This window comes from Lissotriton helveticus, chromosome 9, assembly GCF_964261635.1.
Source record: "Lissotriton helveticus chromosome 9, aLisHel1.1, whole genome shotgun sequence".
Lineage (NCBI taxonomy): Eukaryota > Metazoa > Chordata > Amphibia > Caudata > Salamandridae > Lissotriton > Lissotriton helveticus.
Window position 1 is genome coordinate 226,374,140 of NC_136070.1, and position 17,559 is coordinate 226,391,698.

The 17,559-nt window shown below is 44.2% G+C and overlaps 1 protein-coding gene across 1 annotated transcript in view; it reads left to right on the forward strand.

Moving 5' to 3' along the window:
- INO80 (INO80 complex ATPase subunit) overlaps window positions 1–17,559 on the forward strand; it is a 534,228-nt gene that overhangs the window by 156,013 nt on the left and 360,656 nt on the right. Inside the window, exons 5-6 of the mRNA XM_078659770.1 lie at window positions 4,585–4,755; window positions 14,270–14,390. Of these exons, the coding sequence (XP_078515896.1) occupies window positions 4,585–4,755; window positions 14,270–14,390 (292 nt within the window). The remainder of the gene's footprint in view (window positions 1–4,584; window positions 4,756–14,269; window positions 14,391–17,559) is intronic.

Consider the following 17,559-nt stretch of genomic DNA (forward strand, 5'->3'; position numbering starts at 1 on the left):
GTGGGATTTGAGAGAGGGAGGGGAGAGTGGTGAGAGGGGAGGGGATAAAGAGGAGAGAGTGAGGGGTGAGTGGGAAGAGAGGGAGGAGGGGAGGTTGAGGTTGAGGAGAGAGGGAAGATTGGGAGGGGGAGAGGGGCTCACTTGCAACAGAAGAGCTACCTTACTCACTGGCACCAGAAATGGAACATTATTTAGATACAGCAGAAATTGCATATATGATCACATGCACAAGAAATGTCACTCTGCTCACATGCATCAACAAGAAACATACAAAGTAATGCTAAATGTATGCATTAAGGTGGTGAAAACATTAATAAACTGGCTTGTTATGTCGCTACCAAAATAGTGAGACACCATTGTCTCACTACAAAAAGATATAGGTGACACTGCCATTTTCTTTACTCTCGAGTGAAGAAGAAAATGAAAAAGTAGATATTACAAGTTGCCATCACCAATTTGCCTACTGTTCCTGTGTGATCAATAGTGCTCTAAGCATGCTACAGTGCCACCATGCCAAGATGAACTGCACCCAAGAACTAAAGTGAACTAAAAAAAAACGAAAAAGACAAAGGAACCACCTACTTGACACACAACTATCGTCGTATGCCTGGTGCAAGGAGGGGGAGGGAGTTAAAGCACGGCAGGACTGTCGAGTCATGGCCTGCGGCCGTGAAGAAGTGATTAATTAGGGAGGAGAACTTTGCAGAGGCCGGCCGAGCGGGGGAAGCTGATGCCTTTGATGTGGGGAGGGAGATGCGCGTGCTTGTGTGGTCACGTGGTCATGTGACTGACTCACATGCACTGTGAAGAAACTGCAGTGGTTTCACGAGTCGGATCAAGCCCTTGAATTTTCGCCTATTACATTCGCAAGCGAATGATAATAGGCGAAACCTAAAAACATTATTAAATGTGCTGGTTGTTATTCTTTAAGCTCACACATGCATTGTGACTCAAGCATGTGCTTATAGAATGATCCACTGCGTCAGCGTGTCTTTTTTCCCCCCAATGCTATACTGCCTCTGCAAAACCATTTTGTTTTTGCCAATGATGTACAGCATTAACAAAAAGCATTGGCAAAACCAATAGGTCAAAAGTGCAAGACTTGTTAGCTTTGCTAGTGGTTGCTCTGAACATTGATTTTGGAATTAAAATATAAATGTTAATTAAGTCGTTGCCCATGGAGGCTAATGCTAACACAAAACAACAACTCGTAGTGGAGGGTCCGAGGGAATGTTTAACGACCAAACAGGTGAACACCCCCAGTGTAGCTACATCAAGAACAAAAAGCCTGTAGGTCGAATTACGCTGAGATACTTAAACTAACACTGGACAAGTTTGCACATTAAAGATTACATCAATAATCAGAAGTCAGACTGGCTGCCAACAATTGCTGTTTGAGTCCTATCAGCCCACCCAAGTGGCGGAGCCTCATCATGTAGGACACCCAAACCTCGGTCTGTGTGCAAACACCCTGATGTATTTTGGCTTCGCATCACTCGGCCATGGTCTGGTCACCGCAGTTGTTCTTGCAAATGGTGGAGCTGATATGTGCAGTGCAAAAATTAAATCAAGTGAAGTGGTTAAAATGGCTGTCAAGACAAACAAAGACCTTTATTAGTGTTTGTTTAGACGTCAGATTAAAAAATAGTGAAAAGACAGTGTGACAAAATCACTGTCTAAATTGCTTGGTGGAATTCATTAGATAGGGCCAACATGTTTCTGCCAATTGGTGAAGGTTCACCGGCATTCGTCAGGGCCAAGCTCTTATGTATGCTACTGCAATAACACTATCAATCGTGCTAGAAAAAATAAATCAATATTTAGGAAATCTAACAGACCATTATCAAGAGAAAAAGAAGAGTGGTCAATCAAGACCATCCTACCACACTTTCTCAAGTGGCTCAACAGATGCAAATGTTCTTCCCTGTAATAAATCCAAAGAAAGAGAAAATAACCATGGAGATATTGCATACACGTGGTGCTCATTTAGAGAAAAACATTAAATTAAGACTAAAGTGCGCACTTGGTGAGAAGTGCTATTCTTGTGCAAAGCCAGTGATAGTTTAACTAAACTCAGCCCAGCCAATCACGAATTAGTGATGGCTACTTGAAATGTGGGCTGTATCATGTCGCCGACAGATAATCTGTGTATTGTTTCAAAAACTTAATATAACACTTACCCAACCTTGCGTGGGAAGCATGCCTCACCTCACCCGGCAACTGCTCGGAAGAATAAGGCCCCGCTCTAAACATGTAAGTAAAGACAGTTCCTTTATTAGATACCTGTCACAGGATTTGACTCTGTTACAGTTTAAAGAACCCAACAATTTACTGAACTGTCCAACGTGATCACCCCCACGGGAACTACGATGGAGGCATTCAACGACCAGAACTAGAAATCTCCTCTAGCAAATTTTAGGTTATAGCTGCGTGGTGTTAAATAGCGCAGATCTGTTTTCCATACACCAGCTGCAGGTGGTATTGCTGGTGATGAACGTGAGATTTTCCAATGTACTCATACCTATAGGGGAGATAGTACACACAATCTCTCTCCTACTGTTTGTAATAAGGTGGTAGCTCAACCCCAGGTCACAAGAATGATTCCTGCAAACTGAGGAAAAGGGGTCATTCGTATTTGGAACTCAAAACCCTTTAGCCCACATACAGTCAAGCAACAACGTGGCTAGATACAGTACAAGACTGAGATGGGGCAAATAGATGTCACCAGATCTAAGTTGGGCACTAGCTACAATCAGCTGCACTCAGCCTAATGAAGGACTTCGAAAACCATACATTCCCCTCTTACCTGTCCGTCGGTACCTCGCGGCGTGATCTCGAGCCAAAAGGGAGGCACCGACGGTCAGGCGGGGACGCGATTATATACTAATGCTGAGTACGTGATTGGGCTCAGCTGGTCGTCGCGGTAGCGCGTCGGCGCATGTGCGCTGGTGTACCACTAATTGCTATGAACAGCGCATGCGCAGATGACAGAAACTCGTCCGACGCGCATGCGCATTGGTATCGCGCTCACCTCTGTGAATCGCGCATGCGCAACCACCAGACGTGGTTAGTCACGCATGCGCGGAACTCCGCAGCGCACAAATGTCACTACATGCATCAGTTTATCCCGCAATCCTTTGTCTAATTAACTAATTAACTAAATGCTGGCGACAAGCGCCAACCGATGTCTCAGCTCGGGAGCAACATGACTCGGGAAGATTCAGCTCTGTGCCCTGAAAGAGCGAGTGTTCTCTAATTGAAAGAGAGAAGGATTAATGGTATGACCTTACTGGGTCCAGAACCGGGTAACCATCAATGCCTACTAATTATAGCATTGTGGATTAACAAGGCTGGGACCCACATCAGCGAGAGCATGGTGCATGCATTAGGTACAGACCTGGTCCTAAACATAATCAAGCCGGGCACTGTGTGACTTGCTGTCAATAGTCAGCTGCATGATCTATGTACACGAATGCATGCAGTCTCGAGCGATTTGGTCTATCAGAGCTACTAAAATGCATGAACACATGACTGCCATAATGGTAAGGATGCTGATAGAAGCATAGGGGTCAGGATTAATACCCCTCGATATCCTATGATGTCTAGCTGTCATTATGAAGCACCTTGTAGGTCAATCAACAGGGGCTCTGATTGCAGAAGACACTGTAGAAACCTCAGGTTCTACAGGCATAGGATAAGCCAAAGTTATAGTTCCATGGAGTACCAGATGGCAAGTGTTGCACTCAGATCGAGACCCACGGAATGTTGTCATTGAGCCCGTTGATGTCGGACTTCAGTTTAAAAATCCACCGTTGCTCTTTGACAAAGAGAAAGTGGGATACATCAGCGATGTGTGGCGGAATGTATGGCTGTTCCAGTACCTAATGCTAACATCCACTTGTACAGTTGTCCTTATGCAGGTGTGAAATCCTCTTACTTTTTAGTTCTCCTTAGTAGAGCACACTTAATATCCTGTTGTCCGAGATTAGGGATCTAATTTTATGAGTACGGATTTCCAATCCAAGGATTTAACAGCTAGAACTTACCTTATGCTATGACATAACGGACTGTACTTGTGGCACAGGCAGAAGATATTGAAATTCCACTTCTTGACCTTTGTTTACATTTTCATTAAATCCTCAATCCAGGCAAGCAATCAATGTGTTTTGGTGGTGTGCACCAAATTAAGAGATCATGCAAATTTAAGCGACTGGAATGTTTATTGGTGGTTCTTTATAACGTTATATATGGGAGTCTTTATAGCATGTTATTTATGGGTTGAAAGGCTTTCCCATGGTTTTCTACTGCAAAGTAACATGATAGAGCTCTGATCTGACACCAAAAATATGTAATCTAACTGTAAAGATAAGGTGATTCTAACATCTCCACTCTTTGTGGTTTAGAGCAGAAAACATCTTTTGGATCTCTATGAATCAACTAAGAAAATGGCATTGCCGTTGTTGTTACTGGCAGCTGTCACCTTAAATAGTACAGCTTTCTATCAGAACACACTCCTGTACGGTGATTGGAACAGCATAACAGGTTTATTTTGTTGGTTTGTGATCATGTTTGCTCTTTTATCAGAGTGTTCTCCTGAGTGAGGACTCCAGTGATACAGATTCGTTGAGTGATGATGATGATGATGACGACGACGAAGATGATGAGTTTGCTTTCTCACGAGAAGAACTTCACAACATGCTTCGGCTACACAAGTATAAGAAGCTTCACCAGGGGAAGTATAGCAAGGACAAAGAGGTGAGCATGAGTGTGTCTTGCTGAATATCAAAGTGATGATATCCAAAGCGAGTGTCTTTTGTTGTGAAGCATACTAGGAACCTCTAACCAGCTGGAAACCCCAAAGAAGAGCGATTGTTAGCATTGTACTTCTAAAAGGGTTTTAATTTGACATCTTTTTTTTTTTAAGTCTGAAATCCTAGAACTGAATAAAAACATACTAAATAATCCTAGTTATTAAACTGGCAATACTTGTCTTCTTATGACCCCAGATGCAACTTGCCATCTCTTCTATGGTGCCACCCTGTGCTTCCAATTGCCTAAGGCTCCCAATGCCTGCATTCATTTTGTAAGATGAGTTAGGGCAAGTGAAGGCCTGCTGCTTAAGGAACTGAGTTCTAGAATTGTACAGGACTGAGGCCATATAAAAGGCCTACTTACAGTGGGCTGGCCCATTGTATGGCCATTTGAATTTTCGTTGAGTCGTGTTTAGACCAGTTATCCTAGATTGTGCGTCTCAGGACATTCTGTTCTTTAAATCTATTACATTATGTATTGTTACCGGGACGAGATGGTGGGAACATCAGACTGTGTGCCCTGCAAAGTAGGTGGGGGTGGGGTGGGAGGGGGGGGGGGGGTTAGTTCTACTGGGAAGCTCAGTACTCTATAATTTAGGGAAAAACTTCAGTGTCCTACCCCGTAATTGAGCATCAATATAATATGGTGAAGTGGTAAGCTGTAAATTCTCTTTGACCTCCTCTGGCTCAGCATAAAAAGTTCTTGTTTTTGCTATTGAAAAGATTCATAAGCTTGGAACTGTGATGGGTATTGTGCCTAAAGTATATGCGTAGATTCCTGGGGAAAAGAAATCCCAATATCCGATGTAGAGTTTTAAATATTGTATTCTGTATTTACTCGTTATTATAAATGCAAGTGACCAAAAGAACAGCCAACACGTGTTTCGCCCATTTGGCCAGCGGGCCAAGGGCTTTCTCAAGGCAAAGAATTTTCTAAAGAAACTATCAGAAGGTCTGGTAATTCTAAGATGGTCAAAAAAGTGCTGCGTCCGTATTGGGAACTTCATCCGAATTCGGGATGTGGGAAAGGTAAGGTCTCTGCGTTCAGGAGATTCATTAGCTATTACAGGAAGTTGAGTTGTTTCCTGATAGAGGGTTATAGCAAACAAAGTGCTAAGATGGCCGAATGGAAGGCAAGGCCTTTTGTGCCTTTAGTTGTTTCAAACAATATGAATTTGCATATACTAGCCAAATTGACTGAAACTTTGATCTGATCAATAAGTAAATTGGACAGAAGACTGACCGAAGGATTTGATTCTAATTCTGCTAATACTGCTGAGGCCACCAGAATCATCTAGTCTACCAGAAAGTGCGTGTCCAATATATAAACAGGAGTGAGAACCTAAGGCTGTTACACATAGGGCAATGGTAGGAGATATTGTTTCTATACCGTGCTAAAACAGTTTTGTAGTTTTGCTCAGGAGTATGGAGGGCAATGAAAAGGCAGAGTTTGAGGGCTGGTGGGAGCTGGGTTCAAATTCATTTGGGATAGAACAACCCAAGGATGCTGAGCACATTTATGGAAGCTGATGAGTGTGTGCTTAAGGGAATATAAGAACCTTGAAAGTAACTGGAAGTGCTGGAAGTGTTCAATAGGAGAATGTAGAGGTACTGTCTACTAATTTAGATATTTGAGCACATTGTCTGCATTCTTCATGCTAAAGACCGACAACATAAGAGCTGATCTCCTCAATGATGTAAGCCAAAACGCGGGTCACATCAGAATGTCTAACACTCAGCCTAAAAATAGAGCATCATGTACGTCCTTTGACACCTACTCTGAAGAAGCAATACACAGACTGCTCGGTACCTTGAAACCCTCTAATCACCTCACAGACCCCCTACCCGCTAATGCTGTAAAAGACTTCACCACCATGCTTCTCCCACTCTGGACCAAAATCATTAACAGCTCCCTGCAACAAGGTCTCATCCCGGACTCGCTCAAGGTTGGGCAAGTCACGCCCATACTCAAGAAACCTACAGCTGACTCGTCTGACCTAAACAATTACCGCCCCATCACAAACATACCCACCTTGGCCAAACTGCTGGAAAAATGTGTACAACTCCAACTAACAAAACACATTGACAAGTTTGACCTCCTCAACCCTCACCAATCAGGCTTCCGAGCAAAACACGGCACGGAAACGGCCATGACTCACATAATTGATGACGCCCTCCAAATTCTTGATCGCAATGATTCATGCCTCCTCATCCTTCTCGACCTTTCATCAGCATTTGACACGGTCAAACATGAGAACCTCCTGGAGCTGCTAAACACTAGAATGGGTTTATCCGGGACTGTTCTCAAATGGTTCACTTCCTTCCTACATAACCGGTCTCAGAAGTTCAAGATCAACAATGTGTTGTCCTCGCCTGTGCCAGTAGACTTAGGCGTGCCACAAGGATCCTCCCTTTCACCCACACTGTTCAACCTCATCATGGAACCACTTGCCACCTTACTCCAAGCATCCAATGTATACTTCCATATGTATGCCGATGACACTCAACTTTACCTAAAGGTACAATCCCCGGAGGATATCAAACTCCTGAACTACACTCTTATAAAGACCCAAGCGTGGTTGGCCGACAATCACCTCAAACTAAATGCTCTGAAAACGGAATTCCTTCTGATATCACCCCCTGCGAAAATTACCACCACCCAAATCTGGCTCAATCACCTATCAGCACTCAATGTCCGGCCCACCATCGTGGATTCCGCGAAATCCTTAGGTATCACACTGGACGCAAAGCTCAACATGCAACAGCACATTAGCAAAGCAACGAAAGGAGCTAATTTCCAAATCAACACACTGAGGAAACTTAAACCCTTCCTCCCAGCCAAAGACTTCCAAAATGCTGTACAAGCCCTCGTCATCCCCCGCATAGACTATGGAATTGTGACCCTCAGTGGTCTCCCTCTAGCAACAACTGCACCCCTAAGAGCCTCCTTGAACGCTGCCGCGAGACTCATTACTGGCTCAAGAAAACACTCTCATATATCCCCTGACCTGAAATCCCTGAAATGGCTGCCCTTTGAAGCCAGAATACAGCTGAAAATTGCTGTTATGACACACTCGGCTGTACACCACAAGACACCCAACTACCTCACGCAAAAGGTGACTATATCAGGAGGTTCGAGATCCAATAGAAGTACAAAAAATCTTCTCCTGAAACCTCGCAGATTCCGGAAGGAAAAAACTTACAAACGCTCCTTCTCAGGAATGGCACCGCGGATCTGGAACGCACTCCCTCCCGAAACCAGGCGTATCTCCTCCACGGCCTTCTTTAAGAAAGAGGTGAAAGCCATCCTCATGGCTAAGTTCACCTGAACTTTAGTGTCTGCTGATCAGAGACTTCGCACCGCTTTGGTATCATTGGCTACCTGATTGTCTAATGTCAAATTATATCATATTATTCCTGTTTTCGATCCTTTTATTCTCTTTGCTTGCCATTAGTCTATGATGATTAGTCGATCCTATTATGCTACTCACTCACTACCTATTATTAGACTATTCACGTTAGCTGGATGAAATTCGTTGTCCCTACCTCTTGCTCCCTGTAACTTTTAGATATTGTCATAAGCCATCCCTTTAGCCTGAATTCTCCTGATTTCTATTGTAGTTGGATCAAAGACTCATTATCGTCTTATATTATCGTTTACCTGTTTGTTTATTGATATTTTACCGGCACTTGACTGCTATCCGATCATGCTATTGAATTTTATATTGCACCCAATATTATGTTGCGACACCCTCCTGCTATCCTCACCCCTAGTTTCTGTGAAGCGCTCTGATATCTGTAAAGATCTTGTTCGCGCTATATAAAACTCTGAATAAATAAATAAATAAATAAATTTGCACAAGTGATAAAAATACGCAATCAGCTCCTCTCAACAGAATTATGGAACTGAAAACTATTTTTAAAAGCAGTTACTTGAGACTTAAACGACCTTGTGTACTAGGCTTTTATAAACAAAGTAATGCGCTGTGGAAAGTTGTCCTCCCAGCTCGTAACTTCACAGGAAGTGGCTGGCTTGTGGCGGCGTCCCGATGTCCCGGAACATTCCCTTTTATCAGATTCTTGGTTTCAAATTGACTCTTTTTGTCTGAAGGGTCACTCTGTCCCAGTCCACTGGATTTGACGTACTGTTACTTAATTGGTTCCATAAAGATTCATGTGACCCCCTTCTTTCCTTTTTTTAAAAATTGTTTTCCACCGTGGTATGTAAAGAATTTGTGATCTATGTAATACGATAAATACTGTTTTCTGAAGTACAATGCTTTCAGGTTAAAAAGTGCATGTTTGTTCTTGACAATATGCTACCAACGCTGTCTAATTGAAAGTAGCCTCAATGATATTTCAATAGTTTTCAAGCTGATATAAACAGCATGTTTGAACATGGACCACTGTGCAGATGTTTTCTCTCGATGCACAAGATATATGCCTTTGCCCTCCCATGTTAGCTTTTGTTAATTCAAGAAGAGGAAATGGCAACTGTGCTTGTTTTTGTAACATACGAGATGATTTTATGTATCTGATACTTTTAAAGCTAGATGTGTGATCCCTCAATCCAATAAAGACACATTGACAGTGAGGCTGGTGGCACTCTTGTATCCATCGTTCTCCACACCAAGGTGTAGGAGACGCTTCACCATATGGTGGGTATCAACAACTGTCCTAAAGCTACAGGTAGTTTGGGCAAGAGAGCTTTGGTGCTCTTCGCATGCGCCCGGCCTCTTCCTTATTATTAGTCACTGGTATGGCTGTTCTTGCGGGGATGAAAGTCCCCATTCGGTTGAGGGGGGGGGGGGCGATTTGAACTGATAATAAAGTGCCACAATTTTAACTACAGTTCACCTTTATATGTATGTATGTGTGTGTGTATATATATATATATATGTGTGTGTGTGTGTATATATATATATATATATATATATATATATATATATATATATATATATATATACCAATTTCTTTTAGTTCAATAAGGTTTTTATTAACAGCAAAATAAAGGACATTTGTCACTTTACTATATATGCACTTTAAGGCTAAGCATTTTATGGAAAATTGAATTATATTATTGTGTATTGAAGGAATTTAAAAACAAGCATTTCAATTTAAGGATATGTTGATGCATTTGCACTTCCATCACAGTACTTCATTTTAATAAAGTGCAAATGCAAATGCATCAACATATCCTTAAATTCAAATGCTTGTTTTCAAATCCCTACAATACACAATAATTGTTAGGCCTGGCACCTTGGCGTGAGTTTCCCTTCCACTTTTTGCGGATGTGCCTCAGATGTTTTTGCTGGTGTCCGCTGCTCAGGGCACTGCGCCACGGCCAACCCGTGCCGCAGTGCAAGTGCTCCCTATGAAAAGTGTAACTGTGATTGATATTCCTGATTGGTTCATTGGATTTACTGTCAGTCCCCAGTAAAGTGCACCAGGAGTGCCAGGGCTTGTGAATGCCAATACTGCTAGTGGGCCTGCAGCGCTGGTTGCGCCACCCACAGAAGCAGCCTTAAAATGTGTCTAAGGTCTGCCATTGCAGAACCTGCGTGCAGTCTGGTACTATCATGCTGGCTGGGCAAGTGCACACACTTGCCAGCCCCTAAACCTTCCCTTAACTTCATATTAGTCACCCCTATGGTAGGCCCAAGGGCAGGGTGCATTGTAAGTGTAAGGTAGGACATGCTCTGATGAGTGTGGCATGCCCTAATAGTGAATTACTGCCAAATTCGTCTTTCACTATTGTAAGGCTACCTGTTCCCTTTAGGCCAGATGGGCTGCTGGAATTATTACACTCTATAATCCCAGCAGGCTCAGGGAACATGGTAGAAAATAATGTTTAGTATGCCTGAACTCAGAATAATAAAATACTTCTTTTAGTAAAGTTTATTTTAATATCCTGTGTTTGCAAATGCTACTTTTAGAAAGTTAGCCTTTGCTTGCCTAACCATTTCAGCCCGCCTCTGCAGTATGTGTATCTGACTGTTTGGGTTGTGTGAGTGACAGGGCTGGGGGATGACAGGTGGTGAATGCAAGGATTACACCTTAGTGGGAGGTAGGAGTGCCCCTGGACTCTTAATCAGGCTGTGCTCTGCCACCACAATGCTGGCTCCGCCCCCCTGGGGAGCGACTGATGACTCAGCCTGCACCTGGCCCAGGAAGGGCGAAGCACTGTCATCAAGGTACTCCTGGCTGCCCCTGTCCACACAATGCTGGCTCCGCCTCCCTGTCTGATGTGCCTGCCCTCACACTGAAAGCAGAAGCCAGAAGTACACCCAACAAGTACTCAGAGACTGAAAGCAGTTATGCAAAGCCCCCCCTGGCCTGAGAAGACAAAAGAAATGCTGTATAAAAGTAGGAGCCCTGCTCCTTGTAAATCAGAATCCTGATTCCCACAAAGAACCTGTGCCCGAATAGAAGGAGAAGAAGACGCTGGAAGGACTGGCCTGCTGCTTGCCTTTCTGAGGAAGGAGAGGAGAAGACTTTGCTAAAAAGACTTTGCTGACTTGTGCTTGAAACATACTCCAAGGGCTTGTTGGAGCTTGCCCCCTGATCTGAACCCCAGGACTAGTGGGTTCTTGGTGCTTTTGCTCGTCCTGACATTTGAGCCGTGTGTGCATCCCGCCGGAACCAGACTGCGCCCCTCATTGCCCCTCCTAGGGCTGTGGCACTCGGGAGCTTGCCTGCCTCCCTTTGTCCCCGTGAGAGCCTCGCTCCGATCGGAGTCGCTCTCTGCCCCCGGGCTGGGTTTCCTGCTCCTCTGCCCCTTGCCTGCTACTGGAACGCGTTGAAACGCTCTCACCCCTCCCGCCGGAATTCCTCTGATGATCGCGATCCACGCCGGGTCGACAGCTGCACGGGCCGTGCCCTATGACCCCGCTTCGCTACCTCAGAGACTCGTCAGGCCACGCCGCCCCCGCTGAGGAGACCCCCGCACCGCAGTGCAAAGGGTCGCGGGCTGCGCCTGCCTGATTGCACACGCCCGCTGACGTCAGGATCCAGAAGCGCCCCCAATCATCAGAGTCGCACTGACCCGTGCCGACTCTCACCAAGGGACCGCAACAGTCCCCAAAGCTGTGGTATCGGGCTAGGGGCCCGCAACGTTGTTATTTCCCCTTCTTCGCACCGGCCGCACCCGCCTCTGTGGAACCGTGAGTACGAGTGAGTGTGCAGCCTAGCGCAGCCGGCCTCCCAGTTCCCCGCCTCCCTACCTGACCACACTGCAAGTTGCACCGCCGAGCCCGGCTCGCGTCTAGCTCTATACCCGAGCCGCTGGGAAGAGCCGTACGCGACGCAGGCATCCTCACGCCCGATGCGGGAGCCGCGGTAGGGTTCGGGTCAGTTTCCGCCAGGAGAGCGAGGGAAGCGCTGCGAAGCGCACCAGAGGCCCAGGGCGCGTCTAAGGTCCCCCGAACTGGTGCAAGGAGGTGCTTTGAAAATAACTGTAACTGAAAGAACTATAAAGAAGTGATTTAACAAGGAAATCCACATTGGAACTTGAAACTAAAGAAAAGCTTGCCTTTTTACAATCTGTTGGTATACAAAAACGTTATTGGTCTTGTAATAAGTCTGAACTGCTCATATATATATTTTTACATAAAGAGAACGTATTTTTATATATTCACAGCCTTGTGTCCATTTGTGGGGGGATTGGTACATTTTACTGTGTGTGTTATTACAAATGCTTAACTGAATAACGCCTGAAGAATAGCCATGGCTGCTCACGCCACGCACCTAGAGGGTGAGCAAGGGTAATTCTAAGGGGTCATCCTTCGCCCTGACTTAGAGGAGAGGGTCCCTGCTTGTCACAAGTGCATACTTGCGCCAACCAGAGACCCCCAATTCTAACAATAATATAATTCAATGTTGTTGTAAAAACATGCTAAAAGATGGTGCCTAAATAATGAAATGAACTGACATGAGTTGATTGGGCCAAATTTTGTCCTTTGTTGCTGTTTATGACGGACTATTTTACAAATGTATGGAAATGGCGCTCCGCATTGTGAACAAGACAGCAGGCAGCTATCGAAATGCGTAGATGATGTTGTTACATTGAATAAAAGTTGAGTAAAATTAGCCTCACGGAGTGCTGCATTCTTTCTGCGCGAGCAGTGGTCTCAAAGTCCCATAATGCACCATCAAGGTAAGTACCAGTCCAGGCAAAGTGCATATAATCTCACAGGGTGCAAATGTGAATACATTGCTGCATGACGCCTAGTTTAAAAAAAGTAATTCTCAATACAATTCAGTCAGTAAAGACCATGTTTTCAGCCTTTGCGGGCAAGTTTGATTTTCACTGCATCACTCATTTGGCTGCAGGTGTTTTACTGCCTTGTAGTTCACTTACCTGCGGAAAGTTCCTGACCCATGAATGTCTCAACTAGCATCTTCATCTTCAGGGATCCTGTTGCAAAGCCCATTTTTTTTTAATCCAAGTTCATTGCGCTAATCTTTCCATTTCCATGGTTTCACAACCTCATCTAAAACTGTCATGCTCTAGTGTCATGCCAGCTGGAAGCTTCTGACAGTAAACTGGGAGTAGACCATAGTTCAATCATCTGAGCAAAGCATACTTGGAGCAGGTGTCTGGTGAGCCTCTGGCACTCTACCCTCTGGGCCTTCCCTGAGCTGACATTGTGTCTGTGACAAAGGATTTATTCTAAAGCCAGAAAGGGTCTGCCAACATCACCAAAGGAATATATCCACGTTCTAGATCTGACCGTATCTCCAGTTGAGTGTAACGATTAAGTATAGTCACAGCTATCAGGGGGTTTACAGTACTGTGCTAAACGGTATATGCTCTTCTAAAAGAGCTCACCTTTACACATCAAGTCAGAAGTTTCTGGCTCCTTGAAAGCGTGTCTCATGAGAACAGTAAATTCTTCTGAGAAGTTACAATCTTTTGAAACTATTGAAAATATTGATGAACCTTCAGTTTAGGAACTTACTCCATTCCTCATCACAAGAAAGTGAATGAAAAGTCAATTGACGTGAAAACTGGTCAAAGCAACTATATCGACTTTGAGGCACCCAAAGTGTAAATGTTTACATTCCTGTAATAATTTGGGAAATAATGTTTTTCTTCCATTTTGTATGCTCCATTTAGTAAACATTGCATATATGAATACTTATCTGTAAAACATCAAAATGTTTAGTGTTTTTTGTATACTTCAAAGCATAGAAATGGAACCATGACTATCATAGAGGAAATAAAGTTGATCTTTTTTGTTAGCTGTATTTGTTTTTTTATTTTGAAAGACAACATGGTTGTTAGAATATGTTATGCATTTTTTATTACCAGTTGTTGCTGTGTAAAATTTTCACGGCAGCCTCAAAACAGCTGCATTGTAATGTAAAATACATTTCTAAGGAGTATAAAAGTGGTGTCTTGCGCTCTTCTATAACTGAATTGAAAATGCAATTAGTCTCCACCTGTTGTCTTCCAGCTTCAGCAGTACCAATACTACAGCGCTGGCTTACTCTCCACGCATGACCCCTTTTATGAGCAGCACCGACACTTATTGGGGCCAAAGAAGAAAAAATTCAAGGATGAAAAGAAACTGAAAGGTACACTTGTTAATTCTTAGCTACTGTATTCGAACATCATCTTACGCCTTCTAAAATATTTTGTTGCTCGGTTTCAAACCTTTCCTGATTGTCTTTGCTATTATTTCATTTCTGTGTGAGTCAGTTATCATGTGACCCATAGCCAATGCTGTAGAAAGTTAAACATGTATACTTTTAGTTACAATTATTCTTAATAGTAAAATAGTCTCTCGCTTAAATCAGGACTTTTCTCCAGGATTGAATCTTTCATAGATTCACTTGCTTAAATCTTCCCCGTCGTCATGGTGGGAGTCTCACGGTACCTTAAATAGCAGTACACAAAGAAGTACATAGACACAAATGCAAAAGCAATTGAATTTTGCTATCACATTGTCCTCTTTATAAAGGCCCACACTTCAGCCAATGAGGTGACAGCCCTGAGACCACAAGCATCTACAGAGCTACCATACCTCAGATTTCTGATCGCACGTCGTGTGAGAAAGAGTCTCCCTGAGCTCTACTCAGCTCTTCATACTGGAGAACTTTTGACCCTGACTGTTCCTAGTTCAGAATTCTCTGGAAGGAAAAGGTATTGTGTTTGGCTTCTTTTTTGAAAAAATGTCGGAAGGATCCAAGAAAAGATCATTCAGACCTTGCAGGTCTTGTGGAAAGGCACGATTATTCTCTGAAGATCCTCATAAGGACTGCCTTTATTGCCTACATCCCAATCATGTTCCAAGGGATTGTACATACTGCAGAACCTTTTTTGCCAAAACCTTGAAAGACATAGAGACAAGATTGTTGTTGTGACTGCAAAAGAAAAAGTCCAGATCTGATTTTGGCTCTGACATTGAAGATGGTCGCTCTACTCCTGAGCTTAAAAGGAAACATGAGGCTTGTTCCTCATCTAAAGCTGATTCTAAGAAGACAAGTGCAAGTAAAACTCCTGAAAAACTAGCCTCTTCTGAGCCTTCTGCGAGCTCTAATCACAAGAAGTCTTCAACTTCTTCAGTGCCTCATACGCCTTCAAAAACCCTCATCCAAAGTAGAATAACAACAACATCAATTCACCTTGCAGGAGTGAACAAAGTGGAAGCAGACAAGCTCAGCAGGCAAGCATCTACCTCTCACGATTTAAACTAGACAGTGGTCGAAAGAGTGTTTCAGGTATGGGGACACCAGAGGTGGACCTCTTTGCAAAACCGCTGAACGCAAAATGCCAAAACTTCCCATCTAGGCATCCATACCGCCAGTCCCTGGGGATTACCCTGTTGATAGACTGGTCAGGGAAATCTACAAAACTTTTCCACCAATCCCACCAGTACAGTAAGTAATAAACAAGTGGGTGCAGTTCCACATGATGGTAATCCTGATTGTCCCCCCTCCCTTCATTCTCCCCCTCACCCCCCCAATGGGTAATTCAAACGTGTTTTTTCAGATCTAATATAGATGGCACAGGATAGCATATAAAGACTGCTAGTCTCCCACAACCTGTTATCTATGCTGCAGGAGAATGTTCTCCACCCAGAGCCCAACTCTCTGAGCTTAGCAGCATGGCTCCTGAGGACTTGGAATTCAGACATTTATATCCTCTGGAGAGAGGACTGGAAGTCCTAAGGGAAGCATGAAGGTCAACGACAAGAAAGTGCTACACTGCCAAAAGGGAATGATATGTGCGGTTATGCCAAAGGTCTGGCCTGTTAAAAAACAGGACACTATGGTCATCAAATACCTAATTCATCTACTGGAAAACAAATTGGTCATTGCCTCACTAAAGGTTCACTTGGTAGCTGTAGTACTCGACACAAGGGGTAGCGGAGTCAGAGGTTTTGCCTCTACATTGATTGTCAAATGTTCCTGAAAGGGGCAAGAGAATAATCCCACCAAGATGCGCTCCACCAACTACGTTGGACTTAAACGTGGTACTAACACAACTGATGAGAGACCCCTTTGAACCTCTCCACAGAGCAAAACTCAGATTTGCCACTCTAAAAACAACCTTCCTAACTGCAATGACTTCACTACGCAGGGTCAGCGAGTTGCAAGTACTTACCACCCAGGAATCATACTTTATCCAGTATTGGGGTATCTTTCATAGATTCACATGCCTGAATCATTCCCCGTCGTCGAGGCGGGAGTCCCACGGTAAATAAAAAGGCAGTGCCAAATGCACTTTGTAGTAGTAGTAGGCCCTAGAAAAAGGCCTGAGGCCTAAATTATAGTAGCCTATCTACCTCATTATGTTAAAAAGACCAAAGTCTTTGCTCCAACCAATCAGTTTACAGCACCCTCTAGAACCCTCTCTGCAGAGCCAGTTCTCCTCAGATTTTCACCGCACGTCGTGTGGAAGGGAGTCTCCCTGAGTCTTGACTCAGTTTTTTCTTCAGAGTTTCAGGATGTCTGACAAGAAGGCCTTGTTTAGACCTTGCAGGACCTGCGAGAAGAAGAGGGTCCATGTTGATGACCAGCACAAGGACTGTATTTATTGCCTTTATCCCAAACATGAGGCAAAAAATTGTAAGATCTGCCGCACCTTCCCTTCTAAGACCTTAAGGGATAGGGAGGCCAGAGTCCTTTTGTGGCTAAAATCCTCTTCCATGGATGATGATGACGAGCCTCTACCTCTAGCAAGAGGGCGAGGTCTCAAGAGGATAAGAAAAGTGAGGTGAGAAAACATGCGAAAACCTCCCACTCTACTTCAGGCTCTTCACAGAGATCTCCACATTCTGTCTCTGGAGCCTCAGCCACCAACGATTCCTTTAAGAAAACCGTGAGTAAGAGCTCTGCTGTCTCCTCACCAGTGACTACTATTTCTACTTCCACCTCCTCTTCTACGGCTATGATTTCCACTACATCTGTCACCTCGCCTATTGTGTCTACAAAGATTTGTATTGTGGCTAAAAGAACTCTCGTAGACGGCTCGTCGACGAAGACATCCTCGTCAACGAAGCCTTTGTCGTCTAAAAAGAGCCCGTCGACGAAGTCATCGACTCCACCGTCGACGACTGTCTCGTCGATGAAGAAAGCATCGACGACGAATCCGTCAACGGCTGCCCTGTCGACGACGAGCCCGTCGACAGCTGTTCCGTCGACGACCAGCCCGTCGACGATTGTCCCGTCGACGGTAGTTCCATCGACGACGGTCCCGTCGACGTCGAGCCCTTCGACGACGGTCCCGTCGACGGCAATT